This window comes from Protomyctophum bolini (assembly GCF_963924005.1).
Source record: "Protomyctophum bolini genome assembly, chromosome: 13".
In the NCBI taxonomy this organism is placed as follows: Eukaryota; Metazoa; Chordata; class Actinopteri; order Myctophiformes; family Myctophidae; genus Protomyctophum; species Protomyctophum bolini.
In genome coordinates, this window is record NC_137874.1 from 44089557 (window position 1) to 44112170 (window position 22614).

Consider the following 22614-nt stretch of genomic DNA (forward strand, 5'->3'; position numbering starts at 1 on the left):
AATTTGGTCCCCACTTCTTTAGGGTATTTTAGTCAAGGTATTATATGCACATTATGCGAAATGTAGGCAGTGGGCACTATTAATACAGTGCCCATGCAGGGAGTATAGTTAGGGGCCACGTTTCTTCCTCAGGGACACTTCAAAACACAGACAGGGGGCTGTGAGAGTGGGGTGCAGGCTTTAGGGGGCTGTGAGAGTGGGGTGCAGGCTTTAGGGGGCTGTGAGAGTGGGGTGCAGGCTTTAGGGGGCTGTGAGAGTGGGGTGCAGGCTTTAGTTCCGACATACTATTGATCCGAAACCTCAATCCTAACCTAACCCTAACCGCAAGCACGGGAGCAGCGCATGTCGGACCATCGCTTTTTCGCATCGCATCGCATGTCCCCCCGCTTCGGATCTTCGGTGTGTCGGAAAAGCGTGCGCACCCCGTGAGAGTTCAGGTTTTGTTCTCCAAACTCTACCGTAACACTGATCTTTGTCTTTCCTCTCTCCGTCCATCTACTTCTTCCTACCATCGTTCCAGAAATGACCTGCGAGGGGTTAAACTATCGGGGGACGGTTTCCAGGACAATCTCTGGTAAAACCTGTCAGCGCTGGTCGGACCAGACACCTCACAGCCACAAGCGCACTCCCGGAAACCTCCCACACAAGTAAGAACATCCAGACAAATATCTCGAGTGTCTTCATGTGTCTGCTCAGGTTAAAAAGACACGAGTGTCTTCATGTGTCTCCTCAGGTTAAAAAGACACGAGTGTCTTCATCATGCGTCTCCTCAGGTTACCCCATTTAGACCTTTAGAGGACGAAATAAAAGAATAAAAGAAGTCTTCAAATCCTAACAGTTTTCTGAAAAACCCATGATTCTATGTCAGTCGTTCTCAAACTATTTCATGTCAAGGACCCCCAAATATTATATGTAATCGGCCTCCGGGCCTCCGACCCCCGGCCCCATCTGAACATATGTATTTCCAGGGACCAAAGATTTGCGCCACATTTTCACGATTAAAAAATAATAATAGCAGACCTACAAGCTCACAGCGCAGCACTCGGTGCCACGCTATGAGCTTGTAGATCTGCTATTTCTCAATAGCTAAAGTGTAACATAATGCTTAACCCATTTTGGGGCGGGAACCCCTTTTGGTGTTAGCATTGTGTTATGCTTTTTTTAGCCATTGAAAAATAGCAGATATACAAGCTCATAGCGCGCCACTCCGAGCTTGTAAGTGATGTATTATGGAAACCCATTTTGGTGTTAGCATCATGTTATGCTTCAGCTATTGAAAAATAGCAGATCTACAAGCTCATAGCGCGCCACCGAGTGGCGCGCTACGAGCTTGTAGGTCTGCTATTTTTGAAAAATCGCAGAACGACTGACATTTTTTTAGAATCTGATCTCAGGTCAGAATGGAGTACAATTCACATTAAATATAGCTTAGACAACTGTTCTAAGTTGTTTCTCAGTTGAGTAAACATGTCATGACTTAGCAGGCTATAGGAATCTCAGAATAGCCAGTGGCAACTAGTGACCACAAACAAATGGTTGGGGGTTGTTTGTTTGCTATGTCAGGACAAGCACCTACTGTGTTCCTACAGTTATTACTAGGACAGGACAAGCACCTACTGTGTTCCTACAGTTATTACTAGGGATGTTGTATGTCAGGACAAGCACCTACTGTGTTCCTACAGTTATTACTAGGGATGTTGTATGTCAGGACAAGCACCTACTGTGTTCCTACAGTTACTACTAGGGATGTTGTATGTCAGGACAAGCACCTACTGTGTTCCTACAGTTATTACTAGGGATGTTGTATGTCAGGACAAGCACCTACTGTGTTCCTACAGTTATTACTAGGGATGTTGGAAAATGTTGAAAATCGACTCATGCCTCCCGCGACTCAAAACGTATGAGTCGAAAAATCGTTTTTATTTGTATTATACTTTTTTTGTAATGTAAAACGTTATAAACGTTGCCGTTTCAAATGTTTTCCAAATGGGAGAGGTACGTGTTTGTGCTGTGCTGCTGCGCCTGTCAGTGCCGCTGTGGACCCCATCGTCCAAGGGTGTGTGTGGTGGGGGGGTGGTATCTTAGCAATACTGAATGATCTGTCCCATTGGTCGTGTGCTCGTATCATGAGCCAATGGCTGCAGCTCTGAGCTTCCCAGACCCAGGTTCACATATCATCCACACATGCCGTAAAGAGAACTGACAGCCACAGGGCTGCTACCATATTAACAGCGGTGAGCGCTCTTCTCTTCTCGTGAAGAAAGCAGGACAGAGTTGTCAAATAAATCGCGCCGTCATTCATACTGTATTTATTCTCCGACATGACATTAAAATACGGAACAACGTGCGTCCCGTATCAGTTCATTACGGGGCTCGTGACAGGCTGCAGACACAGAGTTGGGACTACTAGCCGATAGCGCCGCTGCTCCTTCAGTTTACCGGTAGTTGTTTACAAAATAAAGTTAATTTTTTATTATTGGGATTTGATCATTGATGCAAATTCTAAACATATGGATGCAGCTGCAGAAGTTGTGTTGCTTAAAGGAATGCATAGTTGCGTTCTCCTCAACTGCTGCGCAGCAACAACAAAAATATAAAAATTAGGGAAAAAAAGGAAAAAAGTCGTTCGACACGTCGATTTTAGGCCTCGATTCGTCGATTGGCCACATATGAGTCGTTTGGCATCCCTAGTTATTACCATATAGGGGACAGTGGGGGTTTGGGAACCTGAGTCCACTTTTACAGCTGTTGCCTTTGATGTTTCTGTATAAAGTCTACTGAAAATGTCTACTGTGTGTTAGTCTTCAGGAGCCGCAAGGCTGCCTGCTTGGCTGTGATCTCTGCTGTATTCTACACTCTCTGCAATAAAATGGACTTGGAAACTTCTGCCTGCATCGTCGTCAGTCTCTCCTCCTAACCCATTCTGACCGGGCACCCATTTTGGTGTTGGCATCATGTTATGCTTTAGCTATTGAAAAATAGCAGATCTACAAGCTCATAGCGCGCCACCGAGTGGCGCGCTAAGAGCTTGTAGGTCTGCTATTTTTGAAAAATCGAAGAACGACTGACATTTTTAGAATCTGATCTCAGGTCAGAATGGGGTTAATCAGACCAGTGTGTGTCCAGTGGAAACCTCGTACGAATCTGATCTCAGGTCAGAATGGGTTAAGTTGTTAGATAGGAAATATACATCATAGGTGTGCTATTTTTGAAGAATCGAAGAACGACTGACATAGAAACATAGCTTTTTTAGAAAACTGTCAGGATGAAGAAGACATTTTTAGAATCTGATCTCAGGTCAGAATGGGTTAAAACACCAAAAGGGGTTCGCGCCCAGAATGGGTTAAAAAGACACGAGTGTCTTCATCATGTGTCTCCTCAGGGGTTTTAAAAGGACACGTGTGTCTTCATGTGTCTCCTCAGGGGGTTAAAAGGACACGTGTGTCTTCATGTGTCTCCTCAGGGGGTTAAAAGGACACGAGTGTCTTCATGTGTCTCCTCAGGGGTTTTAAAAGGACACGAGTGTCTTCATGTGTCTCCTCAGAGGGTTAAAAGGACACGTGTGTCTTCATGTGTCTCCTCAGAGGGTTAAAAGGACACGAGTGTCTTCATGTGTCTCCTCAGGGGTTTTAAAAGGACACGTGTGTCTTCATGTGTCTCCTCAGCGGTTAAAAGGACACGTGTGTCTTCATGTGTCTCTCTCCTCAGAGGGTTAAAAGGACACGTGTGTCTTCATGTGTCTCCTCAGGGGGTTAAAAGGACACGAGTGTCTTCATGTGTCTCCTCAGAGGGTTAAAAGGACACGTGTGTCTTCATGTGTCTCCTCAGAGGGTTAAAAGGACACGAGTGTCTTCATGTGTCTCCTCAGCGCTTAAAAGGACACGTGTGTCTTCATGTGTCTCCTCAGAGGGTTAAAAGGACACGTGTGTCTTCATGTGTCTCCTCAGGGGGTTAAAAGGACACGTGTGTCTTCATGTGTCTCCTCAGGGGGTTAAAAGGACACGTGTGTCTTCATGTGTCTCCTCAGGGGGTTAAAAGGACACGTGTGTCTTCATGTGTCTCCTCAGAGGGTTAAAAGGACACGTGTGTCTTCATGTGTCTCCTCAGGTGCCCGACGTGGACGAAGGCCTTGTTACAGATGGCGCAGGTGTAGGGTTTCTCTCCCGTGTGCGTCCGCAGGTGGATCTTCAGGTCGTTCTTGCGGCTGCAGCCTTTGCCGCAGACGCCGCAGACGAAGGGCTTCTCCCCGGTGTGGGTCTTCATGTGGCTGCGCAGGCCGCTGGCGTCCACGCAGCGCTTGCCGCAGACGGCGCAGACGAAGGGCTTCTCCCCGGTGTGAGACCTAAACGATGACAATTTACAGTTTTAGTTTTAGGCATTCATCAGACACGGTTAAATCCAGAGCGATTCACGTTCAGGTTCATTTGTTTGTTTGTTTGTTTGTCCCCGACGAAGGGCGATTTGGTTTACATCATCAAAGCATAACAGGCAGACACATGAATCAAATAAAACACAGTGAAAAGAACATGGTATACACATAGAAAATAAAAACAGCTCAAGGCTTCAGTGTAGCGACAAAGTTACCTCCTCCTCCTATCGTCGTTTAAGGCCTGGATAGACACAGTTAGGCACGAAGGAGAATTTATACCCGTTACTTTTGGCCCCTGGAACCTTTAGGCGAAGGAGAATTTATACCTGTTACTTTTGGCCCCTGGAACCTTTAGGCGAAGGAGAATTTATACCTGTTACTTTTGGCCCCTGGAACCTTTAGGCGAAGGAGAATTTATACCCGTTACTTTTGGCCCCTGGAACCTTTAGGCGAAGGAGAATTTATACCTGTTACTTTTGGCCCCTGGAACCTTTAGGCGAAGGAGAATTTATACCTGTTACTTTTGGCCCCTGGAACCTTTAGGCGAAGGAGAATTTATACCTGTTACTTTTGGCCCCTGGAACCTTTAGGCGAAGGAGAATTTATACCTGTTACTTTTGGCCCCTGGAACCTTTAGGCGAAGGAGAATTTATACCTGTTACTTTTGGCCCCTGGAACCTTTAGGCGAAGGAGAATTTATACCTGTTACTTTTGGCCCCTGGAACCTTTAGGCGAAGGAGAATTTATACCTGTTACTTTTGGCCCCTGGAACCTTTAGGCGAAGGAGAATTTATACCTGTTACTTTTGGCCCCTGGAACCTTTAGGCGAAGGCCGGAAGGAAGCAGCTTGTACTCGGAGCCGAGGGGAAATGGACTTGGCTTTCTTAAGCACCTGGTTCTTAAAGACATGATCCAGGCTACTGACATTTACTCCTGCTGTTTTTGAGGCCGTTCTCACAACGCAGGCGCTGTCGCCTGGATCAAGGACAAACTGGACCTCCAGTGTTGTTTTCGTTGACTAATACTATGACAGAAAATGTCCGTTGACTATACCTTTTTTCACTGACGAAAACTAAGCTACGACGACTAAAACTAAGACTGAATATATTGACAACTTCGTCAACAAATATAAACTAGACTAAAATGTCAGGAAGGGACTAGTGGACAAGAGTATAAGTCATTTTATGCTTGGTTGCATGCTGAAAATAGCAGATCTGCAAGCGCACGACACGTTGTGAGCTGGTAGAATCGGCTATTTTCAGCCATTATGACGGCATCACGGCACCGCCAAAACACAATTTAGTCGACTAAATCAACCGTAGATTCGGCCGACTAAAATCGTATGACAATTAGTCGACTAAAACTAAGACTAAACACTAAAAAATATTCCAGGTGACTAAAATGCGACTAAAACCAAATGAAAACTATTCAAGAGAGAGACTAACGACTAAAACTATAAAATCTAAAATGTGAGGTAAAAAGAAAAAAACAACCCTGGTTGACCTCTGACCTATAAAGAAATACCTTATTTCTTCCTCTCTGTAGAATACATGTTTTACTTTGATGTGTTATATTTTCTTTTGTGCGTTTGTCTGTTGTATTGTTTATTTCCGTTTTTTGTGCAGTCTGTTTTTATTTCTTTATTGCACAGCTTGTAGACTTTTTTACTGTTCTTTATGAACTTTTCTTCTGTTTAAACCAGGGGTAACCAACCAGCCAGGGGTTCCCGCGAGCTACTAGTAGCCCGCGGGAACCTTTCAAGTCGATCCCGAAGTGTCAGACCCGTTGGAATGCAAATGCTTGCCTTTCAGGCTGCCTTTATATCCTACTCGTCTCTTTGAAAACGCTTCTGATTGTGATTGTGGACGGACGGATGACGCGGACCAAACGGCGGTGAAAAGTTGACTTCACTGACTGATTTATAAACGGCTTGGAGTCAGTGTTACTTCCATGTTGCGTAGCACTGTCCAAACTTTGGTATCTTTGGCAGCAGCAGCTGTAGGCTATTTTGTCACGATCGCGTTAATGAAACCAAACGCTACACGCGGTGCAGGATTATTATTTCATGTGAATCATGTCAAAATGAAAAGATGATGATGTGGTTGGCACACAGCGCAGCAGCAGCGCAGCACAGCGGCCCGAGAACACAATAAGAAATATAACATTATTATTATCCTCCTCCTCCTCCTCCAACAACTCGATAACGTTCTCATTTTAGTTTGTTACTCATTTTCTGAGCCATGCAAATAAACAACAACCAGCACTGACTGGAGACGGAGAGGTTCATGTGCCCTGCGCGTAAAGCTTAGCCAGAAACAGGACAGTCATTGCGTCAGCATGGATGTAGCCTCGGAAACCCAGACGTTATATTTCCAGCACAGAGGTGAGGGGGATATCGTTTGGGGGTAACGTTTGCGGCTTCTATCTGTTACTTCTCTGACACAGCGCAGTTCAAACAGACTTCAGCCAGTCAATAGTGGGACACCGCACACTGAGAGCCACATACACAGCTGCATTTGGTTTTTAATTAAGGGCGCGTTCTGAATAGACCAGTCTGCAATGCAAACTAATAGGCGAGTGCACTCCAGGGCATATGCAAAGGGAAAGAATGACTTCTGTCCGTGACAATAATCAATGCTACAGTTTGAATTCTGTACACACGCACACATAGAGCAAAAAATATGATAAATATGAAATATGAAAACTTGTTGAAGTACAACGCATGAGTCAAGTAGCTGCTTTTGTATCAAACCCTTTCCTCTTTACTGTCATTGAACTGCTGTCCGATAAAATGCAGGATGTGTTTGCATTAACTTCAGATATTTAAATGGAGATTATTGGATTAGTAAGTGACTGTCACCTGCAGGTCAGAGCTGAAGAGAAGGAATTTTGGTCTCTTGTGAGCAGAGAAGTATCCGCTGATTGTGTAGTGTGCACTGAAGCTGCATGCCTACTTTGGTTCCACGTACTTATGTGAAATGGCCTTTTCAAAAATTAAAATAATAAAATCCAAGTTTAGAACTCGTATGACTGACTCACATCTTAATGACACCCTCAGACTGGCAATCACTAAATATGAACCAGATTTCAAAACGCTTGCAGATAAAGTGCAGTCACAGCAGTCTCATTAAAGGTGGGCTGACCCTGAGAGTGGTAGATCTTGGCTTATACAATTGGGAATAAAATGGGCTCTTGGGCTTGAAAAGGTTGGTTACCACTGGTTTAAACCAATGACCTCTTCCATACAGGAAAGGATTCCAAATAAGCCAGCTGGGCTTCTTCCCTTCCTTGCATTGTATTTTTGTTCTTTGATGTGTTATTGTCTATCTTTTATACTACGTGCTAAATAAATAAATAAACCAAACCAAACCTCATGTGTATCTTGAGCGCGCCGCTCTGGCTGCAGACCTTCCCGCACACGGGGCAGGTGTATGGGCTGTGGGCGTGGCCGGGGCTGTGGGCGTGGCCCCCTGTGGCGTTCACGTGGTGAAGGTGGACCTTGAGGAGGTGCGCCGGCCGGCTGAACGTCTTCCCGCGCTGCTCCGGGGCCGGGGGACAGCCGGAGGTTGAGGTTGTTGTGGTTCTGGTGGCCGTGGAGGCGCGACTCCTCCTCCTCCTCGCAGAGCGAGCTTCTCCTTCCGACGGGGCGGGGCGGCGGGCTGCGGTGACGGCGGAGGAGGTGCCGGCCAACGCCAGAGGCTCCTCCTCCAACGCCAGAGGCTCCTCCTCCTCCTCCTCCTCCGGACTCCGGAGCTCCGGGTCTTCGCCGGGCGGAGACTAGAGGAGGAGGTGGGGGCGATACGGGCACAGATATAATATCACATTGTCTTTTTTCATTTATTAGTTCTAAAAAATGACTGTTTGAAAAAAGTTTCTACGTCAGTCGTTCTTCGATTTTTCAAAAATGGCAGATCTACAAGCTCATAGCGCGCCTGTAGATCTGCTATTTTTCAATAGCTAAAGCATAACATAATGCCAACACCAAAAGGGGTTCCCGCCCAAAATGGGTTAACGGTACAACCACCTTCAAGGTGACGGAAAGTAAAAGAAAACGACCAAAAGACAATCGTATTGTCTGTATCTCTCACTCCTAGCGGAGACATGGTATGGTCTGTATCTCTCACTCCTCTAGTAAAGACATGGTATGGTCTGTATCTCTCACTCCTCTAGTAAAGACATGGTATGGTCTGTATCTCACTCCTCTAGTAAAGACATGGTATGGTCTGTATCTCTCACTCCTCTAGTAAAGACATGGTATGGTCTGTATCTCTCACTCCTCTAGTAAAGACATGGTATGGTCTGTATCTCACTCCTCTAGTAAAGACATGGTATGGTCTGTATCTCTCACTCCTCTAGTAAAGACATGGTATGGTCTGTATCTCTCACTCCTCTAGTAAAGACATGGTATGGTCTGTATCTCACTCCTCTAGTAAAGACATGGTATGGTCTGTATCTCACTCCTCTAGTAAAGACATGGTATGGTCTGTATCTCTCACTCCTCTAGTAAAGACATGGTATGGTCTGTATCTCTCACTCCTCTAGTAAAGACATGGTATGGTCTGTATCTCTCACTCCTCTAGTAAAGACATGGTATGGTCTGTATCTCACTCCTCTAGTAAAGACATGGTATGGTCTGTATCTCTCACTCCTCTAGTAAAGACATGGTATGGTCTGTATCTCTCACTCCTCTAGTAAAGACATGGTATGGTCTGTATCTCACTCCTCTAGTAAAGACATGGTATGGTCTGTATCTCACTCCTCTAGTAAAGACATGGTATGGTCTGTATCTCACTCCTCTAGTAAAGACATGGTATGGTCTGTATCTCACTCCTCTAGTAAAGACATGGTATGGTCTGTATCTCACTCCTCTAGTAAAGACATGGTATGGTCTGTATCTCTCACTCCTCTAGTAAAGACATGGTATGGTCTGTATCTCACTCCTCTAGTAAAGACATGGTATGGTCTGTATCTCTCACTCCTCTAGTAAAGACATGGTATGGTCTGTATCTCTCACTCCTCTAGTAAAGACATGGTATGGTCTGTATCTCACTCCTCTAGTAAAGACATGGTATGGTCTGTATCTCACTCCTCTAGTAAAGACATGGTATGGTCTGTATCTCACTCCTCTAGTAAAGACATGGTATGGTCTGTATCTCTCACTCCTCTAGTAAAGACATCGTATTGTCTGTATCTCTCACTCCTCTAGTAAAGACATGGTATGGTCTGTATCTCACTCCTCTAGTAAAGACATGGTATGGTCTGTATCTCACTCCTCTAGTAAAGACATGGTATGGTCTGTATCTCACTCCTCTAGTAAAGACATGGTATGGTCTGTATCTCACTCCTCTAGTAAAGACATGGTATGGTCTGTATCTCACTCCTCTAGTAAAGACATGGTATGGTCTGTATCTCACTCCTCTAGTAAAGACATGGTATGGTCTGTATCTCTCACTCCTCTAGTAAAGACATGGTATGGTCTGTATCTCACTCCTCTAGTAAAGACATGGTATGGTCTGTATCTCACTCCTCTAGTAAAGACATGGTATGGTCTGTATCTCACTCCTCTAGTAAAGACATGGTATGGTCTGTATCTCACTCCTCTAGTAAAGACATGGTATGGTCTGTATCTCACTCCTCTAGTAAAGACATGGTATGGTCTGTATCTCACTCCTCTAGTAAAGACATGGTATGGTCTGTATCTCACTCCTCTAGTAAATACATGCTATGGTCTGTATCTCTCACCCATAGCGGAGACATGGTATGGTCTGTATCTCACTCCTCTAGTAAAGACATGGTATGGTCAGTATCTCACTCCTCTAGTAAAGACATGGTATGGTCTGTATCTCACTCCTCTAGTAAAGACATGGTATGGTCTGTATCTCACTCCTCTAGTAAAGACATGGTATGGTCTGTATCTCTCACTCCTCTAGTAAAGACATGGTATGGTCTGTATCTCTCACTCCTCTAGTAAAGACATGGTATGGTCTGTATCTAACTCCTCTAGTAAAGACATGGTATGGTCTGTATCTCACTCCTCTAGTAAAGACATGGTATGGTCTGTATCTCACCCCTAGCGGAGACATGGTATGGTCTGTATCTCACTCCTCTAGTAAAGACATGGTATGGTCTGTATCTCACTCCTCTAGTAAAGACATGGTATGGTCTGTATCTCTCACTCCTCTAGTAAAGACATGGTATGGTCTGTATCTCACTCCTCTAGTAAAGACATGGTATGGTCTGTATCTCTCACTCCTCTAGTAAAGACATGGTATGGTCTGTATCTCACTCCTCTAGTAAAGACATGGTATGGTCTGTATCTCACCCCTAGCGGAGACATGGTATGGTCTGTATCTCTCACCCCTAGCGGAGACCACGGCTCCTGCTTGACCAGACCGAAGGTCCTCTCCTCGTGTCGCGGACACTCCGGTTCCTCCAGGAACAGATGTGGAGCTTGTGGTTCCTCCTCCTCCTCCTCCTCCAGCACCGGGCGTGATCTGCTCTGCTGACGTCGCGGTGGTCGTGGTTCCTCCAGGACCAGGCCGAAGGTCCTCTCCTGATGTTGTGGTTTCTCCTGGACCAGACCGAAGGTCCTCTCCTGATGTTGTGGTTTCTCCTGGACCAGACCGAAGGTCCTCTCCTGACTCCGCGGAGACTCCGGTTTCTCCCGTTTACACGCCGGAGGGAGCAGGAAGTCTAGACGAGATGGAAGGAGAGAAAACCTTTAAGACTCATTTAGACGATTCTACAAAACTCCTGACAGTTTCTCTGAAAAATAAACCCTATGTTAGTGGTTCTCAAACACTTTCATGTCAAGGAGACAGATCTACAAGCTCTGAGTGCCGCTCTATGAGCTATTTTATTTTCCAATAGCTAAAGTATAACATAATGCTATAAACGTCCTGAATGGCTTAAGCACAGAAGCTGTAAATTGATTTTTTTTACCCGAGTCAGTGTTGCACCTCATGCGTACTATCGCCACATCAGCCACCTCTTCCTGTTCCTCTTTAATGTGTGGATGTGGTTGTGGTTCGTCCTGGACCAGCCTGGAGCTCCTCTCCTGCTGTTCCTCTTTAACGTGTGGAGGCTGTGGTTCCTCCTGGAGGGACAACTCCTCCTCTTCATACACAGTAAGGTGGAGGTAGTCTAGTCAAAAAGAACGAGAGAAAACCATTAAATATTTCACATGGACAATTCTCCAATGTCAGTCAGACAAACCTGGGGGGTTAAAACTAACCTGTGCTGCAGGTTAAAACTAATCTGTGCTGCAGGTTAAAACTAATCTGTGCAGCAGGTTAAAACTAATCTGTGCAGCAGGTTGAAACTAACCTGTGCTGCAGGTTAAAACTAATCTGTGCTGCAGGTTAAAACTAATCTGTGCTGCAGGTTAAAACTAATCCATGCTGCAGGTTAAAACTAATCTGTGCTGCAGGTTAAAACTAACCTGTGCTGCAGGTTAAAACTAACCTGTGCTGCAGGTTAAAACTAATCTGTGCTGCAGGTTAAAACTAATCCATACTGCAGGTTAAAACTAATCTGTGCTGCAGGTTAAAACTAATCTGTGCTGCAGGTTAAAACTAATCCATACTGCAGGTTAAAACTAACCTGTGCTGCAGGTTAAAACTAACCTGTGCTGCAGGTTAAAACTAACCTGTGCAGCAGGTTAAAACTAACCTGTGCTGCAGGTTAAAACTAACCTGTGCTGCAGGTTAAAACTAATCTGTGCTGCAGGTTAAAACTAACCTGTGCTGCAGGTTAAAACTAACCTGTGCTGCAGGTTAAAACTAACCTGTGCTGCAGGTTAAAACTAATCTGTGCTGCAGGTTAAAACTAATCCATACTGCAGGTTAAAACTAATCTGTGCTGCAGGTTAAAACTAATCTGTGCTGCAGGTTAAAACTAATCCATACTGCAGGTTAAAACTAACCTGTGCTGCAGGTTAAAACTAACCTGTGCTGCAGGTTAAAACTAACCTGTGCAGCAGGTTAAAACTAACCTGTGCTGCAGGTTAAAACTAACCTGTGCTGCAGGTTAAAACTAATCTGTGCTGCAGGTTAAAACTAATCTGTGCTGCAGGTTAAAACTAATCTGTGCTGCAGGTTATAACTAATCTGTGCTGCAGGTTAAAACTAATCTGTGCTGCAGGTTAAAACTAACCTGTGCTGCAGGTTAAAACTAATCTGTGCTGCAGGTTAAAACTAATCTGTGCTGCAGGTTAAAACTAATCTGTGCTGCAGGTTATAACTAATCTGTGCTGCAGGTTAAAACTAATCTGTGCTGCAGGTTAAATCTAACCTGTGCTGCAGGTTAAAACTAACCTGTGCTGCAGGTTAAAACTAATCTGTGCTGCAGGTTAAAACTAACCTGTGCTGCAGGTTAAAACTAATCTGTGCTGCGGGTTAAAACTAACCTGTGCTGCAGGTTAAAACTAACCTGTGCTGCAGGTTAAAACTAATCTGTGCTGCAGGTTAAAACTAATCTGTGCTGCAGGTTAAAACTAACCTGTGCTGCAGGTTAAAACTAATCTGTGCTGCAGGTTAAAACTAATCTGTGCTGCAGGTTAAAACTAATCTGTGCTGCAGGTTAAAACTAATCTGTGCTGCAGGTTAAAACTAATCTGTGCTGCAGGTTAAAACTAATCCATACTGCAGGTTAAAACTAACCTGTGCTGCAGGTTAAAACTAATCCATACTGCAGGTTAAAACTAACCTGTGCTGCAGGTTAAAACTAATCCATACTGCAGGTTAAAACTAACCTGTGCTGCAGGTTAAAACTAATCCATGCTGCAGGTTAAAACTAACCTGTGCTGCAGGTTAAAACTAATCCATGCTGCAGGTTAAAACTAATCTGTGCTGCAGGTTAAAACTAATCCATGCTGCAGGTTAAAACTAATCCATGCTGCAGGTTAAAACTAATCTGTGCTGCAGGTTAAAACTAATCTGTGCTGCAGGTTAAAACTAATCTGTGCTGCAGGTTAAAACTAATCCATGCTGCAGGTTAAAACTAATCCGTGGCTTCCTGTGAGGTTGGGGTTAGGGGAGGGTGTAAGACTCAGAGTGTAGAGGAGGAGAGTAGCTTTGATCGAAGCGGGTCCCTATTGGAACTATCCCATTGACACAAAGCGGGGTGCCTATGGGCTATAGTTCCACACATTGGAACTATCCCATTGAGACAAAGCGGGGTGCTATGGGCTATAGTTCCACACATTGGAACTATCCCATTGAGACAAAGCGGGGTGCTATGGGCTATAGTTCCACACATTGGAACTATCCCATTGAGACAAAGCGGGGTGCTATGGGCTATAGTTCCACACATTGGAACTATCCCATTGAGACAAAGCGGGGTGCCTATGGGCTATAGTTCCACACATTGGAACTATCCCATTGAGACAAAGCGGGTCCCTATGGGCTATAGTTCCACACATTGGAACTATCCAATTGAGACAAAGTGGGGTGCTATGGGCTATAGTTCCACACACTGGAACTTTCCCATTGAGACAAAGCGGGGTGCTATGGGCTATAGTTCCACACATTGGAACTATCCCATTGAGACAAAGCGGGGTGCTATGGGCTATAGTTCCACACATTGGAACTATCCCATTGAGACAAAGCGGGTCCCTATGGGCTATAGTTCCACACATTGGAACTATCCAATTGAGACAAAGTGGGGTGCTATGGGCTATAGTTCCACACACTGGAACTTTCCCATTGAGACAAAGCGGGGTGCTATGGGCTATAGTTCCACACATTGGAACTATCCCATTGAGACAAAGCGGGGTGCTATGGGCTATAGTTCCACACATTGGAACTATCCCATTGAGACAAAGCGGGGTGCTATGGGCTATAGTTCCACACATTGGAACTATCCCATTGAGACAAAGTGGGGTGCTATGGGCTATAGTTCCACACATTGGAACTATCCCATTGAGACAAAGCGGGGTGCTATGGGCTATAGTTCCACACATTGGAACTATCCCATTGAGATAGAATGAGCACTTCCGCATTCCTTTGTTATAATGGGAGTCGACGCTAGTGTCGCCACCCTCGTACTAGATTACTCTGAACATGAAGTAGCAATATATCATTATCATCCGCTCCAGACCGGTTCACACGACAATTTCACCCGTTTCGGACGTTATCGCCCCGATAATCAAAGAGAATGTTCGTAAATCAGCACCTTAGAAATACCCCCAGGATGTGATAATCAACATACTGGGAAATCCGGAACTGAAAATATGGGAGCGTTTGCGTTTTATGTCAATAAACGGTGGCCTCGAGCCACGTGAGACGCTGCCGAGCGAGACGCTGTGCCGAGCGTTGCGACGGCCACCAGACCCGACAATAGAGCTGGAAATGACACGTTGCCAAGGTTGCCCAGGCTGTGTCTGCTCCACCACCCTGCATGCGTGCAGTCCGGGTGAACACAGCCAAACACCAACAATGTCTAGTATGCCAGTATGGCCGTATTCCAACATCCTGATTGCGAACGCAGTGAGCACTTACTATGAGACCTAGCAGATCATGTCTGTGCGTGCGTGTCCCCCCCCTTTGTGCCCATATATGGAGCTACGTCCAAATATGGAGTGTGTTGCATCATGTCTGTCTGTCTGTCTGTCTGTGTGTCCGTGTGTCACGCTTTTGTGCCCATATATGGAGCTGCTTTGGGGACTCCTTATATGGTTATGGCTGAGTCATGGTGACAACTTAAATATGTACGAGCTGCGTTCGCGAGCTGCGTTCGCTTCCCGCGTTTGCGCGTCTTACTGGTAACGGTTGATTTCGTATATTTAATACAGTGATAACGGACGAATCCGCTGACAATTTTGTACCACAGTACCAGGCTTTCCTCCGAGGTGGAAAGCCTGGTGACGCTGGTGTTACTTATTGTCAAGTGACCCACAGAGACGGCTCATGCTTGCATCACCAAATAAACCACAACTGCTACAATAAGGTGTCGGCCATCTTGAAAAATGGCCGCCATATTGAAATTTCAAACGCCTCGGAAAATGTTCTTATCGAGTGAACCACGGAGACTGCTCATGACAATGTCCACGCTTAGTCTAGCCTTGACTACCTTACATGGCGAATGCAAAGGCTCAACTTATGATAGCATTTTATGTAGCCATAGCACTATATAGTATACCAGTAAGACGTGCAAACGCGAGAAGCGAACGCAGCTCGTACATATTTGGGTTTTTTTAAGATTTATTTTTAAGTTATTATATTTTTAAGTTAAGTTATTTTTAAGTTAAGTTTTTAACTTAGCCATAACCATATAAGGAGTCCCCAAAGCAGCTATACGTCCAAATATGGAGTGTGTTGCATCAATCACAAACAAATCACTCAGCTCCATATATGGGCACAAAGGTGGGAAACACACACACACAGACAGACATGATCTGCTAGGTCTCATAGTAAATGCTCACTGCATTCGCAATAATCAACCAGAGCTTAGTATGAATGTATAAGCACAAACCTGCAGGGTGTAGTTTGGCGTGTAGTTTGCTGGCGTCAGCCTCCTCCTCCTCCAGCAGCAGCAGTGACTCCAGCTGCCTGTGGAAGAGGCTGCACATCCACTGCGCCGCCACACGGAGGCGCTGGAGCACAAACAGCCTGACGCGGTGCCTCCGCTGCTCCGGCTGTGACGACGCGCACAGCGCCTCCACTAGCTCCTCCCCCACCGACGTCAGGTGCTCGTTGACGGACAGGAAGACAGACTCCATGACGTCACACACCGTCGTCGTCGTCGGAGGGCGCTTCTTCTTCTTCTGCGTAGGAGACATGATGTTCTCTCCCCGAGACCCGGCTACGGATAAGCGGTTGGATGTTCGGTGGTCCTTGAGGGGGTTCCAGGTGGTCCCCAGCTAAATGATAGAGTTGGTAAGCAAATGGACCCTTATAGATCTTTAATTATTGAGTATAAAATTAAACCAAATGGTCCGTGAGGGGGTCCAAGGTGGTCCCCATGCAGCTAAATGGAGTTGGTAGTATAACCAAATTGAGCCTTATTAGATCTTTAACTCTTGACAGTGTGAAATGAAACCAAATGGATCAAGAGTTAAATTATTAAACGTCTGCATTAGCCTATTTAATTAATTCACCAGAAGTCTACACAAGTAGAGAGTGTAGAATAATTGTCATTTTGATCAACGTTATCTGAATGTGCATGGTACCAACATCATTCAATACAGCATGGATGGATCGTTGTGGACACAATCAGATCCAAGCATATCGACATATCGAGGCTAAATGTCATCAAACGGTGGTCCGTGGCTCAGACGCTGCAGAAATAATGGACCTTGATGTGAAAGCCGTTGAAAACCAACACTGCTCTTCACAGTTCACACTCCGCCGTTATTCCGTTAGTTACAACCAAAAAAATAAACAAAACTCGCACGCACGGCAGGCAGGCATACACTAGTTCCTGGTTACGTGTTTTACCACGCATGCGCTGTGAACAGTGTTGCCAGCATGGTTGCCAGATTATGTGAGAGAGAGAAGTAAGCAACCAGGTCTGGGAAAACAAGCCAAAAGAGAAGCGACTATAGCCTAGTTTACAAACAAGACAAAATAAACAACTACACTTCAAAAACAAGACAAAATAAACAACTACACTTTAGAAACAAGACAAAATAAACAACTACACTTTAGAAACAAGACCAAATAAACAACTACACTTTAGAAACAAGACCAAATAAACAACTACACTTTAGAAACAAGACCAAATAAACAACTACACTTTAGAAACAAGACCAAATAAACAACTACACTTTAGAAACAAGACCAAATAAACAACTACACTTTAGAAACAAGACCAAATAAACAACTACACTTTAGATACAAGACCAATTAAACAACTACACTTTAGATACAAGACCAAATAAACAACTACACTTTAGATACAAGACCAAATAAACAACTACACTTTAGAAACAAGACCAAATAAACAACTACACTTTAGAAACAAGACCAAATAAACAACTAGCCTACACTTTACAAACAAGACAAAATAAACCACAACTACCAATATTTACTTTACACAAAAGAATCCCAAAAGTCTCTTATAAGCAGACATGGCAACTCAGGCAGTGAAGGATCCATAGAGGCTTGTTGCCTTGATGTGTACCGCCCTCTGGTGGAGGAGGGCTGCAAGTTGCAACTGTCAATCAATAAATACATTGTTTTAGTCCACTGTGATGTGAGCTATTTTCAAAAAGATTCATATACATTGAAAAACATTTGAAATGGGATATTATTTTTATACCAAAATTCAACTACATTTTTCAGTATTGATACTTTTACTTACCGTATATTTCCAAATAGTCGCCCAGTTCCTTTTAAACGCCCCGTCCAAATAACACAATGTGTCACAATGCATTGCAATGTGACACATTGTGAGCTTATTTTGTAGATCTGCTGTTTTCGAAAGTTATTTGATGAAACGAGACGATCATGTTGTACTTTTGTTTAAAAAAATGGTATTACGGGCCCAGAGTCATTGGGGGTCCACGGCCCACCCACCCATGCTCCACGGCCCACAATCTGTGTAAAGGTGTGTGAATGTGTGAATGTAATTAATGCACAATCTGTGTAAAGTGATTTGGATAAAAGCGCTATATGTAGCTAAGTTTTTGATTCATGGGTTTTTTATTATTGTTTGAATGTTTTATACATTTGTGTCAATAAAGTAACTAACTAACTAGCAATTACCATTTACCGTTGGGTTGGCACCCTCCAGTGGTGGACAGACAGTATTGCAACAGTTGTAACTACTGTATTAATATTGAACCACAATAACGACAGTCAAAACCACTTTTTTTCTTTATCATTTTTTTTTTTTTACTAAAAAAGAAATTATAATCAAAAACAAGATGTACAATTTAAACAACAACAAAACAAAAAAAAGACAGCATTATTCCATTTGAGTATGACACAATGAGCTGAACCAATGAAACGCCAGAGATTCTTAGTGGTCTGCCGCCAGCCAGGGGGAACCCCCTGGTGGCTGGGTGGAGGTATAACAAGTGTTAACGCCCTAGGGATCCGTACCCGGAACTCCCGCGTGGAAACATCCAACATCTTAACTCTTTGAAATCTCGTACTTGGCACCCAAAGGTTAAAGGACCTACGCCATTAATTTCAACTGCTCCCATTTTACCCAATTCTGAACAATCAGGCTTCCAATCCTTTTCATTTCAAGGACCCCCAAATTGACACTAATTAGCTCTGTGGACCCCCACTTTGAGCTGCATTTCATGTCATGAAAGGTGCTATACAAATAACGTTTTATTATTATTTATTATTTGAAGAGATGGGAACCCCACAAGAAAATATTTCACGGCTCTAGCAGTGATTCTCAACCCGTTTAATTCGAAGGACCCCCCCCCCCCCCCAGTTTGACATGCATTAGTCTATGGACCCCCATTTAATGGCATTTATATCTCTGAGACCCCACATTTATATTGTAAAATCAATGGGTTAAATATTTAGGCCTATGAAAAACTCTTTATAAATGCATGGTGTAGAGATCCTTCAACTAAGCGCTAGACTAAAGGGGATTACATCCTACAGAGCGGTGGACATATTAGACTGTTAGGTCGTCAGGGTGAGGTTGTGACTGAGCCACTCTGCTACACTATAGCGCCACCATCAGGCTGAGGTTCTGAGCCACTCTGCTACACTATAGCGCCACCATCAGGCCGAGGTTCTGAGCCACTCTGCTACACTATAGCGCCACCATCAGGCTGAGGTTCTGAGCCACTCTGCTACACTATAGCGCCACCATCAGGCTGAGGTTCTGAGCCACTCTGCTACACTATAGCGCCACCATCAGGCTGAGGTTCTGAGCCACTCTGCTACACTATAGCGCCACCATCAGGCTGAGGTTCTGAGCCACTCTGCTACACTATAGCGCCACCATCAGGCTGAGGTTCTGAGCCACTCTGCTACACTATAGCGCCACCATCAGGCTGAGGTTCTGAGCCACTCTGCTACACAGTTATGGACCAAATGAAAACAAACCATACATCGACGACAGAACAACGCTCATTGCTCGTGGCTGGTGTGCTACTGAAGGCCTAAAGACAGAACAACGCTCAATGCTCGTGGCTGGTGTGCTACTGAAGGCCTAAAGACAGAAGCTCGGGGCTGCTGTGCTACTGAAGGCTAAATGGATCTTCTACTGAAGGCCTAAAGACAGAACGACGCTCATTGCTCGTGGCTGGTGTGCTACTGAAGGCCTAAAGACAGAAGCTCGGGGCTGCTGTGCTACTGAAGGCTAAATGGATCTTCTACTGAAGGCCTAAAGATTGTCCTGCCGTCTCTAAACACACGAGGACGCTGCAGTCAACGAGGGCACGTTTTAACGGCGGGCGACAGCCTGCCGCGTTTTCTGGATGTGCGTCATTTACTTTTACAGAAGCTAGCACTAACTCTGTTTACAGGAGCTAACGCTAACTCATTTTACAGGAGCTAACGCTAACTCTGTTTACAGGAGCTAACGCTAACTCATTCTACAGGAGCTAACGCTAACTCCGTTTACAGGAGGTAACGCTAACACTAAGTCCTTTTACAAGAGCTAACGCTAACTCCTTTTACAGGAGCTAATGCTTGAAAAAGAAAACGTTTTCTCGTTTGATTCAGACTCATTTTCACACAATAATAATGAAATTATTCTAAAAGTTCTAACGCGATAAGAGGATCTAAATAGCAACGCTTCAAACCAGCGCTTTTTTTCCCTTTTCTTTCTCCGTAAATTGCTCAGTACAAAAAATAGATCAAACGATGAAAAATAAAACACTTTTCTTTCTTTCTTTCTTTCTTTCTTTCTCTCTAAAGCTCTCGATCCGTTCCGATCAGCTTCCGGCTGCACAGTGCGGGGGTGTGGTCTCCACAGTGAGGGGGTGTGGTCTCCACAATGCGGGGGGTGTGGTCTCCACAGTGAGGGGGTGTGGTCTCCACAGTGAGGGGGTGTGGTCTCCACAGTGAGGGGGTGTGGTCTCCACAGTGAGGGGGTGTGGTCTCCACAGTGGGGGGGTGTGGTCTCCACAGTGAGGGGGTGTGGTCTCCACAGTGAGGGGGTGTGGTCTCCACAATGCGGGGGGTGTGGTCTCCACAATGTGGGGGTGTGGTCTCCACAGTGAGGGGGTGTGGTCTCCACAGTGAGGGGTGTGGTCTCCACAGTGAGGGGGTGTGGTCTCCACAGTGAGGGGGTGTGGTCGCTACATTGACGTTGAACGGATGGACTTCCTAGACGACATGATGGTATCACGACATCCTGGGCGGTCGATCCGATACCCTTCTCGTCGTCCATACATCGTGCGGCGTGTATCCAACACGTACCTTGCACAAAATTTAACTCCTAACACCCCGTCCGCACTGCCAGCGATGCGAGCGAGCGAACGATGAAAATCTCATTAGAATACACGTTTTTTTTCAACGCGAGCGACAACGCTCCGTGCAGCGACGTCGTCCAACCCTCCTATATTCGCTTCGAGGTTTCGCCACGCCCCCAGACACTTTCATTGGTCGAGATCCACACGCTACTATTTATCGTCATTCGATTGGTTCAGGCTATACGCCGCAACGAAACGGCCGACGGCGCTCCACATCAGGACAGTTTTTCGTGCGATGCCGCCGCCGTTGGGATTCGTTCGCTAGCCCCTTGCCTGTGCAGAGGCAGCCCCGATCTCGCAGAAATACGTAACACCGAACTTTGCAACGCTCGGTGGAGATGGCGCTCCTTTCCTCCGGATTCATGAGGTTTTCTAGGCGTGTGTACGGAATTGCAATCACTGTGCAAAAAGCATGGAATACGGCTGTGTATATTACAGGAAACTCCCGTTAAACTCCTGTAATGTACCATCACACCTGTATATTAACTGTATATTACCGTATATTAATTGTATATTACCGTATATTAACTGTATATTACCGTATATTAACTGTATACGCTGCTAAACTTGAGGTTTACGGGCAAATCTAGTGCCCATAATAGCCCGTTAACTCCTCTTTTCACGCAGTGAATTCCGTTACATATTCACAGACTTTCCGAGAGATGGGGTTCACAGTCACACCCGGCGGTCGTCTCCATCGTCGCGCGGCGCTTCTTCTTTCGTCGTTATTGCGATGAGTCGATCATTTTAACGATGATTATAGAAAAACGAGGAAGGAGTCTAATCCACTACAGTATCTGCTACGGTTTTTCTGTACAGTATGTCCACAAAGCAAGCATGTCTAAGGTATGTACAGCTCTGTTTTCATGTTGTACAGGCTAGGTAATGTACAGCTCTGTTTTCATGTAATATACTGTACATATTTACGTTATCTTCACAGTTTTATGTACGCTTTGTCATATATTTATTTAGCTTTTTTTTTCTTTTCTTTTCTCCCTTAGTTGTTATCGTTATAGTACAAATATTGTTCACCGTTCTCCTCTTCATGGCACTGGGAGAGAGAGAGAAAACAGCTCCCCCCGGTGGCACGTTGTTGATATTACATGAGATTAAGTGTCCTTTTAAAAGTGTCTCTTTGAAAGCTGCTCACGTCTGCCAAACACACTGGTAACCATGGTTACCAAACACACTGGTAACCATGGTTACCAAACACACTGGTAACCATGGTTACCAAACACACTGGTAACCATGGTTACCAAACACACTGGTAACCATGGTTACCAAACACACTGGTAACCATGGTTACCAAACATACTGTCCAGCTGAGGAGGAAGAACAAATCTATTCTAATTCAAGTTGCCCAATAATTCACAGCGATCAAACAAAGAAGAAAAAGACGAAGAAGAAGAATAAAAATCAAGAAGAAAAAATACACAGTTTCAGTTTCAAGTAGAGAGACAGTTTTCTGGTCTTCTGTTTCTTATCATATTATATTTATGATATAATAATTCTCGTAGCTTTGTCTGTCCCCCTCCGTCGGGGGGAAAGGTTTGTTCATAGCACACCCTCGGTCGGGGGAACAGTTTGATCGTCGCCCCCCTCAGTCGGGGGAACAGTTTGATCGTAACACCCTCGGTCGGGGGAACAGTTTGATCGTCGCCCCCTCGGTCGGGGGAACAGTTTGATCGTAACACCCTCAGTCGGGGGAACAGTTTGTTCGTAACACCCTCGGTCGGGGGAACAGTTTGATCGTAAAACACCCTCGGTCGGGGGAACAGTTTGATCGTAACACCATCAGTCGGGGGAACAAGCAGTTTGCGGACAGTGGTGGTTCGTTAGCACAGCATCTCCGGTG

At 45.0% G+C, this 22614-nt stretch overlaps 1 protein-coding gene across 1 annotated transcript; it reads right to left on the reverse strand.

The window, feature by feature from the left end:
• Positions 1 to 4071: 4071 nt before the first annotated feature.
• LOC308327077 (uncharacterized protein) lies at positions 4072 to 16606 on the reverse strand (the record flags this gene model as incomplete). Its single annotated transcript, XM_080780216.1, has 5 exons — positions 15842 to 16606; positions 11312 to 11512; positions 10728 to 11062; positions 7740 to 8146; positions 4072 to 4342 (listed from the first exon to the last, which is right to left on the reverse strand). Exons 1-5 carry the CDS (start codon positions 16146 to 16148, stop codon positions 4072 to 4074), a joined length of 1521 nt encoding a protein of 506 aa, XP_080636342.1. The 5' UTR covers positions 16149 to 16606.
• Positions 16607 to 22614: the final 6008 nt, after the last annotated feature.